The sequence below is a fragment of the Anabrus simplex genome, chromosome 3 (assembly GCF_040414725.1).
Source record: "Anabrus simplex isolate iqAnaSimp1 chromosome 3, ASM4041472v1, whole genome shotgun sequence".
Classification (NCBI taxonomy): domain Eukaryota; kingdom Metazoa; phylum Arthropoda; class Insecta; order Orthoptera; family Tettigoniidae; genus Anabrus; species Anabrus simplex.
Genome location: NC_090267.1, coordinates 53148394 through 53167851, shown reverse-complemented (window position 1 = coordinate 53167851; position 19458 = coordinate 53148394). Strand labels below are relative to the sequence as shown.

The window sequence follows — 19458 nt, the reverse complement described above, 5'->3', positions numbered from 1 at the left end:
ATCTGAGAATCAGATTGGTTACGCACTGTCATAAAATAAATAGAATTCGCATGAAGCAAAGTTAAATTTTAAAATACAGTATTTGAAGTCATTGTTCTCATTTACGATCGTATCCATTACTCCTTTTGTGTTTGTCCTGTGTTCCTAATCTTATACCACATGTAGTTATCTTTGTCTTATGTTTCTTCCCTTTTCTTGTACTGTAAAATGGGGAGAATTCGATCAAAAACTGGGAATTTGAGAAAAGACCATTCACTGCAGTTAAATCGCAATGTAGATTTGAATATTTTGCTATTCACCTTTGATGATGTTATATCCACATATTAATGTATATTTTGTTCATATTCTCACCTATTACTCACATTTAATTGTTGATAGATTTCATCTTGCAGATTTCATCTTGCAAAGTGGGGTGAATCCAATCACCAACTTATTTTGCATATTGAATGAAACAGTCCCATTTACAAAACTTCTAAATTTATCCATAGCTTCTTACAAAAGTATTATACCTTTTAATATAAAAAATCAGTAAAATCTCAATAGAATTTTGCAGCATCACCAAAAACATTAAGCTTAAGTCTTCTTTTAATTCTTTCGATGTCACCAACATGTACTCTAATATTCCTGTGAAAGAGACCCTTGACATAATTAGAAAAACTTAACGAATAACAAAACACTGAATATCCAATTGAGGAATTCATGTCACTTCTGAGTTTCGCCCTTAATAACAATACATTTCATTTAACAACATTGTGTACCAACAAATATGATTCTAAATGGGAGCCCCAGCTTCTGGCATCCTCGCCAAAATTTACACAGACCACATAAAATATTAAATGATGCAAAAGGTGTTGTCCTGCTGAGATACATAGATATTTTCTTAATAGATAACCAAATGAACAATAGTACCGATTTATTGGAACAAATTAATAGTTTAGACCCGTATATTAAATTTACATTAAAACTGAAAACAATAAAAAACTTAATTTCTTGGATTTAACAATTGGGAGGGTAAAAGAAAACCTGTCCTATACAATATTTAGAAAGCTGACCCAAACACTACATAAATAAAATACAAAAAGACTCGCACCATCCCAAAGCGCATAAAAGTTCATTTTTTAGTATGCTCTATGGGGTCTACAGTATTCCCTTACCAGATAAAGATTTACAGAAAGAGATTAAACTCATATAAAATAGCATTAAGTAACAGATACACAAAAAAAATCTATATTGATAAACTATGTACTAAAATAACAAGCAGGCCCAAAACGCAACTCAAAAAAAAAAAGGACCTAGCCACTTTCACTTAAAACATCAGCAATATATACCAAATTACCTATATTGAAGTGACTTAATTTTAAAATAACATTCCATACAAATAACACCAATGAACCGTTTACTTTATAGTCACCACAGTATAGCAGAAAATAAGAGAATCTAGGTTCTGCGCAGATTTGGACACCTTGTACATTGGACAAACAGCGAGAAACTTTGCTAAGATACCTGTAACACACCAGTGCCAAAAAACAACAGATATTCGGCTATGAGCTCATACATGGCAGATTTAAATCATAAATTTACCACTATAGAAAAAGACTTAACAGTCCTACGTACTTCAAATAAAGGTAAACTAATGAATATACTGAAACTCATTTATATTGAAATAGATCAGAAACAGAACCCCAAATTCGACATAAATGAGTTTATGGAAAACGTGCTAGTTATACTTATGCAAGATGTTACTAAAAAGAAACCGGTTAAACACGCTAGTCCCCCCACCTTCTGGTATTTCCGTTCCCCTCCCTCTCCCTTGTCCCTCCCACAGATCAGCTGCTGGTCACACACACACACACACACTGTCAGTGGACATCATATATGGAGCAAGCACTACAGGACTATAGGGAAGTGAGCCATTTGATTGTTTTTCAGCATTTCCACCTCCACCACAAGGTTTTCTCCAATTCAAAAAAAAACTTTCCTCTTTCTTTTTTCAGACTCCCAGCCGATTTACTGTCATACATAGAACTACAACCAAAGTCTAACTTCAACTAAGGTTTCAAGGAGTTTCCCCCAAACCATATAAAAAATCCTGTCACAACTTAACTCAACAGTGCAATATATTTGTTGTAAGTTTTACTAATCTACATGTCAGTGTTGTGTTAGCAAAATTTGTATTCCTTGAAGCAAGTGAAATAAGGAGATAGTGCACAATAAACATGCCTCGCTTGTGGACGTAATTTGTCAAGGACCTAACATCACTATCGCCTTTTTAAAGTGTTTTTATCCATTTTTATCAGTGTTGAACTTAAATATTTTTAAGGTATGTTTTCTATCATCTAATGTTTTATCTGTTTGTGTCATTTTTTGTAATGTACACTTTTTTTGTCCTAGCTGAAAATGTTCTGAAAAATGAACAAAACATTTTCTAATATAGACAACAAGATATTAAGCTGAACATATGTATTAACTGCTTAGGTTAGCCAATAAATTTAAGTATTGGCAGATGGAATCTTATCTTCAAACCTAAGTTTCGGAACCCACTAACAAAAAATGACTAATCCCATGGCGCTACAGTTCTGATGGGACTTGACATACCAAGCAACCACTACTCAGCTCTGTGGCCTGCACATTTAGGTGATCAGGGTGACAAATCCCCTTGCCTATTATTCGTAGCTTTCTAGACTGGGTCCACTATCTCACAGTCGGATAACTCCTCATCGTATGTAATAAGTTTCATATTGATCCGCATTGACAGCTAATTCACAATTAAGGCGGTAGTATACGTATAGAAATGAAACTATTTTTTCATAGAAGTTTCATTGGCACTGGTTTCAGCCTTGATTGTAAGATCTTCGGCCATTACATTAAAACTATAATGGGTAAAATATCAAAATAAACACTGAAGCACAATACATCTAAAAATATGGAAATGTCAAGATGTGGCATGTTTATGGCAAGTTTGATTCTCTGACAAGTAAAAGGATAAGGTGTTTTACAAACTTACTGAGCTGGTTGAGGGGAACATCTCAACTAAGATCAATGGACAGGTGGTCCGGTGAAAAAACTTTGTCCGTATGGATCAAGTATGTTGGTAGATGTCTCAAAAAAGAAGAAAAGATAAAGTGAATCAAGTATTGACTTATGGAGAAAGAAAAAAATTAACAGTATTAAACACTGCACTCTTTGAGCTACTGGAATGGTGGTTTATGAAAAGATAGTGCTGATAGTGTGACAGTAGCCGTATTGACATTATAGCAATTAATTAATCTAAAACTTGGGCAAAAATTATTGACCCAACTGTTCTGAAGTCTAAAAGCACAACAATTGAAGTTTGACAAGGAGGAGAAAGCTTTTTATGAGCCCAAATTACCATACTTTTAGGATAAATATAACTTATATTCCATCAGAGTGACTAGTCTTCTTCATTAGTTCGCTTGGTACATCCTCAAATTTCTCATAGGTTGACAAGGATGCTACAAACTGACAACCTGACAAATAAAGAGCCAACATAATCACCATTAACCCATTACATGCTCATTCCCACAAAACTCTTTAAGAAGGATCCTAACCAAACACTCTTTGGGTTGATAAAGAGGAGGCTACGTTATCAGCCATGTTTGCCGTACTTGAGTTCATGTTACAGCATTCCACTTCAGACCTGAACAGTGGCATTTTACATTCCCAAGTTCTGAGACCTCTTTGCTTACCCATTTATGAAACTGAAAATATCCTTGTTGAAATTATTTTTCTCTCCGGTGTCCCTCAAGGGTCTGTTCTAGGGCCCTTGCTGTTCGTCTTGCATATTAATGACATATCTTCTACACTTCAGTATTGCAACTACCACTTATATGCTGATGATATGCAGATATACAAACACACCACTACAAACAATTTACATGAAACAGTTCAGTATATTAATTCGGATATTGAAAGACTTACCATCTATGCTAAAAACAACCACTTAATCCTAAATCCTCGTAAAACACGAAGTATTATCATAGGAAACTCTAAATTATTACATGTAATACACAATATCAATCCTCCTCCAATCATAATCAATGACATTGCTGTACCTTACCTTAAAAATGTAACTAATTTTGGAATCTCCATCAATGAGAATTTGACCTGGAATGAACACGAAACAAATGTATGTAGAAAGGTTCATGCAGCTCTATATCCCCTGAAACGTCACAAGAATTCTTTCCTCAAAAAAAATTAAAATTAATCCAAGCACTACTATTCCCAATTTTAGACTACCGTGATACGGTACTAGTCAATCTAAATGCTGAAGACCTTAAAAAGTAGTTAGTGGGACGTAAAGCAAATAACATTATTATTATAATGCTGAACAAGCTTTGAAACTTCAGTGAGCACAAAACTCATGCATACGATATGCCTTCCAGCTGCGATATGATGCTCATGTTACACCCTATTTCAAAACATTGCGATGGCTACGCATAAATGAATGAAGGAATTTTCACCTAATGACACTTGTTTACCAAGTGCTCTCAACGAACACTCCTACTTACCTCTCTTCTAATTTTCGTTTCCTTTCCTCATTCCATGAAATTAGTACCCGTTCTGGTTCCCTACTTGAAATTCCACTTAAGTCAAACTAATTCCTACAATCATTCCTTTTTAGTTGCTGCATCGAGACTCTGGAATACACTCCCAATGGACATTCGGCACCTTACTTCGTCTCATAAATTCAAATCTGCCTGCCGAAAGTTTTTCCTAGGAACATAAAACTGAGTTGTGTGAGTCATTGTGTGTATGTTGAGTGAATGGGTTTTCTAGATTTATTATTATTATTATTATTATTATTATTATTATTATTATTATTATTATTATCACACTACTGTACTGATATGTAGGCCTATCTTTGTCTTAAAATTATCTGTCCGTAGTATTATTTCTTTTTAGAATTTCTATGTCTTTTATGTTTAAATTTTAAATTTTATTGTTTATAGTGGTTAAGTGTAAGAGAGGGCCGTGAGCCCTAACTTCGCCACAAATGTAAGTCAGAATAGATTATTTTCTTCACTTTAATAAGTGAGGAAAGAATATGCTTCCTGCTTAAAATGTATGAACAATTATTTCCCTTGCAGAGATTATTTCTTTTGTTCAAAATTGTGTTAATTTAATTTATACTGATTTTTGGATTCTTGTGGTCAACCCAAATTGGGACGTATCATTTAATAAAATAAATCTCCCTCACAGATAATATTCTAAATAGCATTGTAAAAGAATTGCTAGCGATATTGAGAAATGTTTATGTGCCATGCGAACAAACTAGAAGCAATGACAAAATTTCCTATAGTAGGTTGAAAATCTAAAATACCGTACCACCTGCACTTTTCCCCCCAAAATATTGGTTCTAAATCTTGAGTGCGGGTCATATTCAAGCCATTCGTTCTTGGAGTATTGAAATAGATTTGAATACGGTTACTGTACTCAATATACCACATGTAAACGGGCATTCAGGTCTTATTGTTTTTTAGTTGCGTTCTAGAAAACAAGATCGATTCTTTTCTCAATACGGTTACAGTAGCATTTAAACGCAAAATGTAAGGTAATGAAGTACGGTAAATAAAAAAATATGGGGTAAATATGAAAGCTGCTGCTGCGATGCTCGATAGTCATTTGTTTCACAAGTGTTGCTGGCATGCTGGGTGCGTGAATAGCTGATCTCGTGGGATATTGTACTTTGCGAGAGTCGAGACTGTTGGTTACGGAAGTCTACCTCGCTCACATTCGAGTTCCGGATCTGTCCCGTGAAAGTGCTGTCTCGATAGTGACGGATTCAAAACGGCGTCTGCGGTCATTTACTGTACGTGAGAAACTTAAAGTTGTAAGCAAAGCAGAAATATACGGAAATCGTGCCATTGGCAGAAAGTATTATATTAATGAATCATGTATTCGTGATTGACGAAAGAAGAAGGAAAAACTTCTAAAAAGTAATGGCAATCGCAGAGCGTTCCACAGGCGGAGTGCAGTGTTTCTAGAAATGTGGAATTTCAAATTCAGTGGACGGTAGTGAGGACGACTGTTTGTGGAAAGATGTCAGCGACGAAAGTTCCTATGGTGAAACTTCAGATGACTGTGAATTGAAAATGATCCTAGTATTGGACTGATTTTATTTAAGATTTTTGTGATGATTTTATTAATTGTAAGCTGTTTGAATTTATATTTGTGGTATAGATGAGAAAATTAAATAGGTATGTAAGTTATTTTATTTTTTTTCCGTATTTTGCTGTCTCAAATTTAGGGTGCGAGTCTTATTCGGTGGTGGGTGGTATTCGAGATTATACGGTATTGTTATTCTCTGTCTCATTGGCTAGCCCATCTTGGGCCAGATCAGTAAATAAATAAATAAAAAATACCTGGTAAAAGAAAACATTTTATCAATAAAATTACGTTTCATTTTATAAGAACACATCCTTAGACTCTTTCAGACCATGTATTTTGCGTGTGTGCACATGTAATGTGTTGTGATAGTGTAATCTTGTGTGTTTATGAAAGGGTGATATTATGAACAAGTGGAAGTCATTTGGATGTTAAAATTTTCTGTCCAACCGCTTGATAACTGTTACATTTTTTATACCAGTGTAGGGAATAATCAAGCTGATGCTAATGTGGCAGTCAAATATCAATTGAAGATCTGACATTGTTGGCTGGTTCATAAGATAACCATACTCTGACCAGTGTAACTTAAAAGCTTTTCAGTCTGTCGAACATACAAGTTAACTGTAATATACAGTATACGTATATATACTACCAGTTACCCGCGGCTTTGTTCACGTGGATTTCGTAATTTGTTAACGTAATCGTTCGTCGGTACTGTACTAAGACATTATCTGAAAATCCCCAAGGTATCAAAACTCACCGAAAATTTGAGTATCATTTACTCCAGAAACTTTGTAAACCATGTTTGTGGTATTGCCTTTTGGGGTTAAGATGATCATGCGACTGACATAAAACTGTACATGTGAGAACCAGTCTCTTCTAGAGTCGAAAAAAGAAACATGTTTCTTTACTTTTAAAAGAGATTCCAAATACTTATTTCCATGTCTGTAGCATCTTCAGTTTTTGAGATATAAGTATCCTCATAAAAAGAATTAAATTCCTGTTTTCACCCCACTCTTCCTGTTAAATTGATTACACCCACCCCCCAAAAAATGCATGTTTATTTTTAAAGGAGATTCATCATCATCATTTGTTCTCTCCAGCAAACCGGGTACGGTTGTGTACGAGCCTCCTCCAGTTTTTCCTATCCATCCACAGATGCTGCTCATATATGCGACGCCAGTTCAGTCTCTAATTTCAAGGTCCTTCAATATCTGTTTTTCCCAAACATCATGAGGTCTTCCTCTTGGTCTTTTCCCAGGAACATTGTGGTCGAAGTATGTTCCAGATGAGTCCTGTGAGGTCCATTCTTTTCATGTGACCATACCATTGCAATCTCTTCACTTCTAGAGTCTCCAGCAAGTTTCTTTCCAATCCAAGCTATTGCCGGATTTCCACATTCCTTATTTTATCCAAAAAAAAATTTAATATATATATATATATATTTTTTTAGACAAGAACGGAAGAACTTCATTTCTGTTGCCTGAAGACGACTCTTTGTTGGTCCAATAAGTGTTGCTGCTTCCAGGCCATACGTCAATATAGGTACTAGATATACTTTGTACAAGTTGATCTCAGAAACTAACGGAAATGTTTCATCCCAAAGTATTTGACGTACACCGTGACAGAATTTGGAAGCTTTCTGTATTCTGTTGCTAATCTCTTGATATATGGTATTGTCTGATGACCTCATTGGTTGAATGGTCAGCGTACTGGCCTTCGGTTCAGAGGGTCCCGGGTTCGATTTCCAGCCGGGTCGGGTTTTTAACCTTAATTGGTTAATTCCAATGGTTCGGGGGCTGGGTGTGTGTGGTGTATTCAACCTTAGAAATCATCCTAGGTAGGGCCCTCATCTTCAGATATGCAGGTCACCTAATAGGCCGTCTACTAGAAAATGACCTGCACCAGGCCTCTCCAGAGGCCATACACCATTATTATTAGTGTCTGATGACAGAACACTACCTAAATACTGGAAGTTGTCTACAATATTCATCTCATCTCCAATTCTTAGATGAACAGTTGGAGAGTTTCTACTGCCTTTGTTTTGCTGATTTTGAGACCTAAGGTTGTAAAAGCTTCATGCCAGAGATCTAGTCTAGTTTGTACTTCTGCTTCTGTCTCACCCCATACCATTACATCATCAGCAAAAACCAGGGCATTCTTTTAACTGCTTTTAAAACTTCATCCATTATGATTATGAGGAGAAATGGTGAAAGACAACTTCCTTGCTGGACTCCGCTGTTCGTTTTGAACCAACCTGACCTTCCATCTTGGACATGGACACAACACTTGGTGTCATCATATAATCGTTGTACTCATGCTATGTCATCGGGCACTTTCTTATGTCTCAAACATTCCCATATATGCCTGTGTGGGACATGGTCATATGCTTTCTCGATGTCCAGAAAAACAGTTATAAGTGGTTTACCTTTCTCCCAATACTTCTCATAGAGCATTCTAGTGGCAAAAATGAGGTCTATAGTTGATCTATGAGGTCTAAATCCTCGTTCGTCCTCAAGCGTAGGTTCGACATATTTTCTAATCCTGCCCTCAGGGATAGATTCGTAGATTTTGAGGCCAAGGAGATTCCAAACACCGATTTTCACGTCTGCGACACCTTTAGTTTTTAAGATAGAAGTATCCCCGTACAAATAATTCAACTTTTTCAATTCTTTCCACCCCCTTTAAATGGATTTTCCGAAAACAAAGAAATAGTATTTCTTTATTTTTAAAGGAGACTCAAAATACCAATTTTCATCTCCGTAACATCTTCAGTTTTGAAATATCACTATTCTGATAAAAACAATTCAGACCACTTTTCAGTACTTTTTACCCCCCTTAACCCTTTGTTGCCTGAATAGTGAAAAATAATAAGTATACTTGATTTTATCACCTTATTCTAATGGAATATGTTCAAATAGTAAATGCTAATACTTTCAAGTCATAATTTTAATTTTTGGTATGTTTTTGGGGCCTGGTACTTTTAAGTACAGTCAGGCATATAGGAGGCTTCATATTCGGATAGATACGAATGTTCACATTTTGAAATTATATCACATTTATTGTCTCAAAATATTAGTAGAACATGTTTTTCATACGTAAAACTATTACAAAAATGTAAAATTTAAAGCAAATATGTGTAATAAGAGTGAAGTTTCATAATATTATTGTTCATATGTAGAACATCTTGCATACATCATATACAACTGACACATTATGGTGCTCTGCAAAGCAGTTCTTTTTTTTTCATTGCAGCAAAGAAGAAGACTACATGTAGTACACTTTGAATGCGGTCTTGACTGCATCTTCTTTCTCGAACACACCTCACGTCGACCACGGTCTTTTACAAAAACAACAAAATGATTTCCACGATTACTTAGTCTGACATCACTGGGAATAGAATATTCTGTTTTCCTCCTTTTTGGTAGACAAGTTTGCTCTGAATTTGGTGACCTCATATCACGTAAAGTTTTCCTGGAAGAGGAATTTCTTTCTGGTTCATCAGTCCTAGGGCCACATTACGCCGGAATGCCATTAGAGGGACTTTTTCATGCAGATTACAGTATATGATGTAGGCACTGACAAATGCTATCTCAATCATTCCCCAAAATAATCTATGCCACCATTTTTGGATCGACGATCTAAACCATATACGCCTCGAAGTCTGTCAGCATGGTCCACTCCATCTATGTGTGCATTATAGTCTTGCACAACAACCGGACAATCAACAGTAACATTACTTCCATTCTTCTGTTTCCTAGAAACAGTTGTGGCTTCTGCTCCATGGGAATTAGATGCTAAGCACACACCTTTACTGTCTTTCCATAGAAAAACACTGATGTCCATCGGAGAAATTCTATCATCAGAACACCCACTTTTCATATCTTTTTCAGGCATAAAATTCTGTGGGATTCCCTTTCTAGTCATTCTAATGGTTCCACATGCTAGAGTATTTTCCTCTTTCAACCTTTCAAGAAGTGGGAGAGAAGTAAAATAGTTATCAAAGTACAATTTTCTGTGTTGTCCCCAGAATGGCTTTGATAGGCTCAGCACAACTCTTTCCCCAAGCCCATAATTCTGGAATTCTTGTTTTAGGGCCTGATTATTCCCTTGATAGATGTCAAATTTCAGAATGTACCCCTCTGATCTGCAATGCACCACAGTTTATAACCCCTTTTTATTGGCTTCATAGGATTGTACTGCTTGATACTACTCCTTCCCTTGAACAAAATCATTGACTCATCGATGATATCACTATCAGTCAACCTGGCTGCTTCGCCACACATATTGCAAACCTGTAATGTAATATACTAGTACTTTTATTTGAGATGTGGTATGTCTTAATATTTGGAGAAATATTCTGAAATTATTGAAGAAAACTTCATATATGCCGAATATTTTACATCAGTAAAGCATTACATTCCGTTTTGGAAATGACCTGACGGTACTTCTAAGTACCTCGCCATTTACTAGCTATATATCCACACCAATTGCAAATTTCATTAATATGAGTATTTTGTTGCATTACAGGAGCATACTTACATGCACTAAGATCACTTGCAGGTCGAATGTAACAATAGGAGCTAAGAAATAATCAAACAAAATGACATTTGTTTACTGTGGAAACACTATGACTACACTCCTAAGAATAAAACGATCTCCCGTGTTTTTCATCAATACCAACCTCAAAAATGAAATATCTCTGTTTCAAAAATTAGGTACTTGAAAGTACCATGAGGAAAATACAAGGGTAGGATTTACTGAATAATTCCAAAGCCATGAAATATGAGATGGTACTTTAAAGTACCGTCAGGCAACAATGGGTTAAGTGGTTTTTCCGAAAACAAAAGTAGGCTATACATGTTTCTTTATTTTTAAAAGAGATTAAAAATACTATTTTTCACATCTGTAAGCTGTTAAATTTATGAGTGTTCTGTTGATATTCTCATTTAAAAAATTCACCCCTAGTTGAGTTCCCTTTAAGTGAATTTTCCAAAAATAAGTTATCTATGTTTCTTTACATTTTCAAGACATTCCAAATACCAATTTTCATGTCTGCAACAATTTACATTTCTGGGGTATACTGTAGATGTAGTCTTTTTTTAAATTCACTCCATTTGTCACTCCTTCACCCTCCATTAATTGGATTTTCCAAAAACAAAATGTTATGTGTTTATTTGTAAATGAGATTCCAAATACCAACTTTCATGTTTGTAACATCTTCAATTTTTGAGATACAAGCATCCTCATAAAAGGTATTCAACCCCTTTTTCACCTTTTTTCACCCGCCTTAAGGGGATTTTCCAAAAACAAAAAAATACTTGTTCCTTTATTTTTAAAGGCGATTCTAAATGTCAGTTTTTACGTCTGTAAGCAATTAAGTTTTTGAGATACAGATATGCTCATGTAAACAGTTCACCCCGTTTCACCCCCTTAGCAACGGAATATCCAAAAATCCTCTCTTAGTGAGCACCTACATTCGATAATAAATGTATCTCCAAAATTTCATTTCTTTATGTCCAGTAGTTTTCACTCGGCGATGATGAATCGGTCAGTCAGGACATGTCAAAAACATATCAGATGTAAGGCCCCTTAGGCACCCGCCCTGTTAACCAGCGCCTCGTCTTAGATCTGACACTAGACTCGTCAGAGTGGGATGTGTCAGACCCTACCCACTGACGCTGGGGTGTATGCAGGTGAACTTATCAGAAGCCCTTATTTTTTTTTTTTTTCTTTTCGTGTGGCTATTTCTAGCAGAGTGCAGCCCTTGTAAGGCAGACCCTCCGATGAGGGTGGGCGGCATCTGCCATGTGTAGGTAACTGCGTGTTATTGTGGTGGAGGATAGTGTTATGTGTGGTGTGTGAGTTGCAGGAATGTTGGGGACAGCACAAACACCCAGCCCCCGAGCCACTGGAATTAACCAATGAAGGTTAAAATCCCCGACCCGACCGGGAATCGAACCCGGGACCCTTTGAACCGAAGGCCAGTACGCTGACCGTTCAGCCAATGAGTCGGACAGAAGCCCTTATAAGAGACAGTCTGATAACTGCATACAGGAGATAGGGTCTGACACATCCCACTCTGATGAGTCTTGTATCAGACCTAAGACAAGGCGCTGGTTAATAGGGCGGGCGCCTGAGGTGCCTTACATCTCATATGTTTTTGACATTTTTGACATGCTCTATTGGTGAAAAATATCTAATTCCCTCCATGGGAATTTAGAATTTTCCATTCAGTCAGGACATGTTATTTTATAGATTGTGTATTCGACAGACTGAAAAGTTCTTAAGTTACATTTAACTGAGTCGACAGTGGGAAATGTGGCTTCGTTCTTAACAAATAGTCTCACCAAAACAAACAGAAATGTGTTAACTGCTGTTCAGCTACAAGTATGAATATATGTATTCCTAATTTATTTTCAGGCTAAAATTAACTCAGAACTTGCAAATAATGGAGTGCATGTCTACCAATTTCCTACTGATGATGAATCCGTTGCCGAGGTGAATGCATCCATGAATGCTCATGTACCTTTTGCTGTTGTGGGGAGCACAGACTTTGTTCGTGTTGGCAACAAGATGATGCGTTCCAGGCAGTATCCTTGGGGCACTGTGCAAGGTATTTTGCATATGTAATAGTACAGTGTATAACAAAATATAGTTTGTGATGTGTGATGTAAGTCTTACTATATTCTTGCACTTTGGTTTCAGTCGAGAACGAGTCCCACTGCGACTTTGTTAAGCTTCGAGAGATGCTTATTCGAACAAACATGGAGGACATGAGGGAGAAAACTCATGCCCGCCATTATGAGCTGTACAGAAAGAAGAGGCTCGAGCAGGTTTGTGTTTCTAATGTTTCTGATACTTCCTATGAAGAATACTGAAAGAATCCATACGAATTTTCTGGGTGTGTTTTAAGAATCAAAAAGTGTCATTTTTGTTCTTGGTGTATACAGTACTTTTCTTTCTGCTAGTACTGTGTTCCGGCACCTTGTTTTCTAGTAAAAAAGTTTTGATTAGTAGCAGAGAAATTTATCGTAAATGTTCCAGCAAATGGTGTTCACGAACTGAATTTTCACTTTTTATTGGCGCAAGTTGGTACCATGCTTACATGTTTCTTAGGCTTCATGGGTTGGTAATGCAGCCAGAAACAGGAAGTTGTGTTCACTTTCAATTGTTTCCAGTGTCAGATAACCAGTTGAGAGTTCTAAATTAATCTACTGTAAGTTAAATCAGTGTAATTATTGTTGAAAAAAGTAAATTAAGTAGTTACTTTGTCAATTAGTAAGATGAGGAAGGCAGAAGAAGTAGAAATTGTCAAATCTGCTTGTGATCCTGTAAAACACAAAAGTAGCAGCGAAAATGCAGGTGGTGAAAAAGATCACGAAGATCCCCGGTGTCAAATAGAAGCAGATTCTGATAATTACTGGCCACAGCATTTAACAATTTTATGATAAGATCTTGTCGTATCCTAAGGATAGAACAGGCTGGGGACTGGAATGGGTTCAAAACACAACTATTTGATACAATAAATGACACCAACTTAGATGGCCTTCTTTTGAGGTACGGTATATTAGGACTACCAAGAATTATCATACAAAATATATGTACAGAAATTTACACAGTTATGTATACATCTACTCTCTCTTCTTAATAAAGGAACTTCCTAACCTAATAACACTCCAAGCTACCTAAGAAGTCTTTGGTTCCCTTCGTTCGTTAGAGTCTGTTTCAGTAAATACATATTTTCTGAGAGGGATGATTTTCTTGCAGCGTCTTCTTTCTCCTAGCTACTCTTGTATGCACTGGCACTCAAGCGTTTTAGCACTTGACACCTCGCTGACAGTCAAGGGAATGCAGTTCCTTTAAACTCTAAGTCTGTCTTTAGATTCACTTTCCTGCCTCATGTTACTCTTCCGTGTAATAGGCTGCCTTCACCTGCCCGTACGATGCTCTAAGATTACTGTCATACTAATCTGGGGCTTATGAAAGTAAAAACAATAAATATATTATTCCACGTATTCAATACTCAACTAGCTTACAAAATTAGGATTTCATCCTTATTTTATTGCTAAATTATTAAAACATGGTACATGTTCCACTCATTTTCTGAGCATCTTCAGCCACTGTAGAATCTTAAAGCTAATTAGGAATATTGACCTAGAACTAACGTGTTTGATTTGTCATTAGCAAGCTAAAAATTAATGCTGTTTTTTAAGAAAACAAGGTTAAATACTATTTTCTATAATAATAATATTTGTTTTACGTCCCACTAACTACTTTTTTTTAGGTCTTCGGAGACGCCACTATTTTCTTGTATATTGTGTCAAATGGTTCTGATCGAAGTATAACAGTTATTCACATTCAGTTGAAATAAAAATTATAGTCATAAAAGTTTGTTTATTTAAAATATTTTATTGAAATCATGAATCATTGTAACTTCTTACAAACTTGAAAAGATGGCTATATTACACTCTCAGAAACATTTTATGAGATCAGGCTAAGGAATTACTGCATTTGTTGTCTTGCTATCTGCAGCTCATGTTTTACTGTTTCGTGTTATAGGTATTGATTGATACACACTTGAATTGATATATGTTGAAACTAGTTATAATCCAATTTTACAATTATCTTGATCAAGATTTTTAAAATTCTGTCACTGTCAACCCCTACTATTAACCAATTCATTCCAGTCTGACATTTCTGACTCACTTCCACTCTCGCCTCTGTACAGAATTTCAGAAATATTACTGCTTGCTAACAGTGGCCTTCTACATGACATGATTTCTACTGCTGGCCTTGGATAGGAACAGACGCGACGGGATTCACAGTCAGTGTTGAATACAGCATGAACGAGTCAAAAGAGTATTTCCTTTTTCGAATGGTATATAACAAGCATCATTTGGCAGATCTCCCGAAGTATGTGCTCAAATCTGATCAAGCTTCACGTGTGTCCTACATGCTACCATTCATCTTGGAACCGTGTGGATATATGAATTTAAAATGACCAGCCTTAAGAATGACAGAATTGCTATAAAGCTTATCAAGTATTTCTTACTATTGATGGTTACTGTACAGTGAAAATGACATAACTTACTGTTACCATTAAAACTCCATCTGTTTCATTACTCTAATTTATTTCAGAATGTCACACATACACACACACATATTCAAACACAAACAATTCTAACCAGTTATTAATAGCCACACTTACTAATTACCAGTCTATTTACAAATCTCTCTACCTTATGGTGCAGCAAAAGTCCAGCCCGTTCCTTTACCTGGGACATTAATCCTTACTTTCACTTTCCCCCAAGTCCAGTCACCTCCCACAGCCACTGTGCGTAGACAGCTGGATTTGAACGCAGTGCCCCTGGCTATACAACACACGACGACTGTTCATCGGTTCGACTCCAATGATAGTCCAGTACTTCGCACAGTCCCATGCAATAAACGACTAAACAGCTCAACAGTATTCAACGGCAGGACGATACTCACAACAGCAAACATTAACGCGGGTCCATTTATCCTCGCACTCACAATGGCGCGTTTCCTCGCTGGCTCACGGCGATTTACAGTCCACAGAATTACACGAACACACAGTACAGCCTCCCCTTCCGTCGCCTCCAGTTACACACTCACTGGTCTCTCCGACACAACAACTCCTCCTGATTCAAACCTCAGTGAGACACTAACGACAGCCAACACCTCTTGTTGCCCTCAGCCCAGCCACTGAACCCCAACTCACTGAGTGTCACACTGGCTCCACCTCGGAGCCCAACTGTCACTCATTCTAGCAGTGACTCCCACACAGAGTCAAACTCTGACTGACTGTTCGCTACTAGGCTCTCTTTTTATAGCCCGCGTGATTCGATCCAGAAATTTCACAATGTCACTACAGGCACAACATTCCTGCTGAATCTCCAAGGAACTAGCAGGTAAGCTGGCCTCCGAGAACAAAACATGGAAAGGCTGGCCCCACCCCACAGGCCGGCTGGGAGATTCCAGGTCGTCTGAGACATCACCCCCTTCCTGGAAGTACGGAAAGGAGCTACCATGGGACTGGCACATAACAATACGTTATTTCCCGGTTCGAAGTTTTCTTTCGACTAGTTAGTATAAATAATGAAATCTACTTGGACACGCTAAATTAGAGAGAGTTCATTTACAAGCACCTTATCCGGAATGCTGGGAGGACTCAATAATGACTACGATGACCTTGAGATCTTCTTCAAAATCGGCTGATGTTCCCAAAACAGATTTACTGAATACATTGCAAACATTGTGCAAAATGTCCTGTTTGTGTTGCTAGACTTGATTCAAATGACAGTTATTGAACAACTAATGATCCTAAGGAAGGAAACGATAATTTCTCAAATATTTTGTAGATCAATATACCTTGCATACTAGTGTTGAATATGTGTGACTCAGTAGGAATGAGATCGTAATACTCTCTGAACTTTTAAGCTCCTCTTCTGTTACATCTCTTATGGGTCTTCAAAGAACGTTAAATATTTTGTTGTGGTGATCTTTCCTCCTGTCTCTCAATTCCAGATTTGGCTCTTATGAGATACCCTGTCAAGTGTAAGATTTCTTCTTTCCTTATTTAATATTCATTGTGATTCTGATATCCACCTAAACTAGCCAATGGATGGCATAGAAATGCTTGTTTCCATCTGTTAGTGATTCTTGGTGCATTGTTTAATGATTAGCTCGAAAGAATTTACCTCTAGTTTCATCTCGTAGGCATAAACAAATTTGTTTATCCATATTATTAAAATCTAAAATGGGAAGTACTTGCAAAAGACTTCATTTATTGTATGATTAATACCACATCACATCTTGCGCAGTTTTACCATGCAGTGGAAAATTGTAGTACATAAGGTGTTCATTTGCCAGTCCTTGAATATAATCTAGTTAGTAAACTAGGGCAAAGAATGTGAAGTCGGGAGGCAGCAGCCACTCCAAATACTTCAGCTGCCTTTCACCTCTTAAATGACCGGGCGAGTTGGCCGCGCGGCTATGAGCTTGCATCTGGGAGATAGTGGGTTCGAACCCCACCGTCGGCAGCCCTGAGGATAGTTCTCCATGGTTTCCTATTTTCACACCAGGCAAATGCTGGGGCTGTACCTTAAGGCCACGGTTGATTCCTTCCATCTCCTAGGCCTTTCCTATCCAATCATCGCCATAAGACCTATGTGTCGGTGCGACGTAAAGCCAATCGGAAAAAAAATTACCTTACAAATGTAATCAAACCTATAAAATATTATTCCTCTTTCTTATTTTAGTTTCTTCTACACTGGAATATGTATTAATGGCATGCTAAAGTATTTCTAAGGAATCTTCAAATACATACTCTGACATTGGGCCCTTAAATTATGAAATTGCCCACGATTGAATGTAATAATGTAACAATAACCTAATTGAGTGGTGAAATTGGGCGTCAAAATGGGACAAATAATGTTACACGAATAGTAATAATGCGCAACAAATATCAATCATACGACGGCATCCTAGCAAACCTGGTTATCATCACAATAAATATGTACAAAACAAACCCAAACCAAACAAACCCCATGGCACTACAGCCCTTGAAGGGCCTTGGCCTACCAAGCGACCGCTGCTCAGCCCGAGGGCCTGCAGATTACGAGGTGTCGTGTGGTGAGCACGACGAATCCTCTCGGCCGTTATTCTTGGCTTTCTCGACCGGGGCCGCTATCTCACCGTCAGATAGCTCCTCAATTCTAATCACGTAGGCCGAGTGGACCTCGAACCAGCCCTCAGGTCCAGGTAAAAATCCCTGACCTGGCCAGGAATCGAACCCGGGGCCTCCCGGTGAGAGGCAGGCATGCTACCCCTACATCACGGGGCCGGCAATAAATATGTACATCTTAATATAATCAGATCTGAATTATTGTCAAAATAGGATGTCATCATATAACTCTAATTATACATATAGGGTTGGCGCATAACCATGTAAATATTATATCATGTAACTCCGGCGAAACATAAGATTCAGATCTCATAAGGGTAGGTTCTCACGACAGATAATCACCACTAAATTCGAATAATACCTGAGACAGACAGGCGTCCTGTGCAATGGTAGTAATTTAATATAAATGAAGGGATATGAAAGGATTCTCTATCTACAAATGATAAGATTAAATATGGGATGGCTGGTTTATTTACATTCTTTTGCATTGTTGTAGAGTCATAACATTTCATTATTGATGAGAAAGAAGTTGACGATAATGGCGGTATTGATCTTTTAACAGTGGTGTACTTTAACAATGATAACATGTCTGTGGAATTTAATTCAATTTACAAATAATTATCCTAGCGGTTAGTCCATATGAAGAGTATAAATATATGACTTGAAACATAAATATATGGGTTGTATGATTTGGTGAATTATAGTTTCCTCCGCCTGTGGTTCTAAAGAAAAATCCTCATGTCAATGTCAGTACTCACCTTCAGGTTGTTTTCAATTAAAACAAATATAAATCATCATTACATCATTGGCAGCAACATCCAGATATCATAGGATATAAACTTCATGGTTTTCATCCGTATTGAATTGTGATCACAATAATTATTATTAAATTAGTGTCGTAATGGTCCACCTTATTCAATACTATAATATGCAATATTATTGAATTACATTACTAACTTCCATCTATTCATTAAAATACGACAGATTTTCCCTTTACCAAATCACGTAATTCAATGTAAATGTAGGTATCATGAAATTGCCTCAAAGTAATAAAAGAATTATACACCAACATGCGAATAGAAATAACAATAACGTTGCATAGGCCCGTTCCTAGAATGGATGAAATACATTCCCAAAATACACTTCAGTTGCATAGCCACACTGGATCGATGATTCTGGATCACTCCACCATGAATAGCTGTAATAAATCATCATGCAGATGCACAATACTATAATGATGGTGCTGGTCCCAGGATCTGCTCAGGTTTCATAGAATGTACCTAGAAGAAATAACGAGAGCAGAACTTGACATACATCTTCTAATATCTATTTTGATTCATATCGAGGATCGCTATATTCTGTCGCCTTCATATTTATTCATTACTGTAAACGACCTCATTTTCATATGTGAAGATTCTATACTCAACAAAATTCCTCTCTATCTCAATAAATACGTACACCCATAATAAACACGTAGCTTCACAATAACACGTAGCTAACACTGTCTTTGCTCCTCCTGTAATAAAATTACCGTACTATTCTACCAGAATACTGCTGCACTACACTGAAATAAAATTCTTGCTCTACGTTGCAATACAGGTACAAAATCAAGTAATTCTACG

At 37.0% G+C, this 19458-nt stretch overlaps 1 protein-coding gene across 3 annotated transcripts in view; it reads left to right on the top strand.

Moving 5' to 3' along the window:
• The window catches only part of Septin2 (septin 2), a 51513-nt gene that overhangs the window by 18920 nt on the left and 13135 nt on the right, over positions 1-19458 (top strand). For all 3 annotated transcript variants that reach the window (XM_067142537.2, XM_067142536.2, XM_067142538.2), the window contains exons 6-7: positions 12550-12742; positions 12835-12962. In XM_067142537.2, the coding sequence (XP_066998638.1) occupies positions 12550-12742; positions 12835-12962 (321 nt within the window). The remainder of the gene's footprint in view (positions 1-12549; positions 12743-12834; positions 12963-19458) is intronic.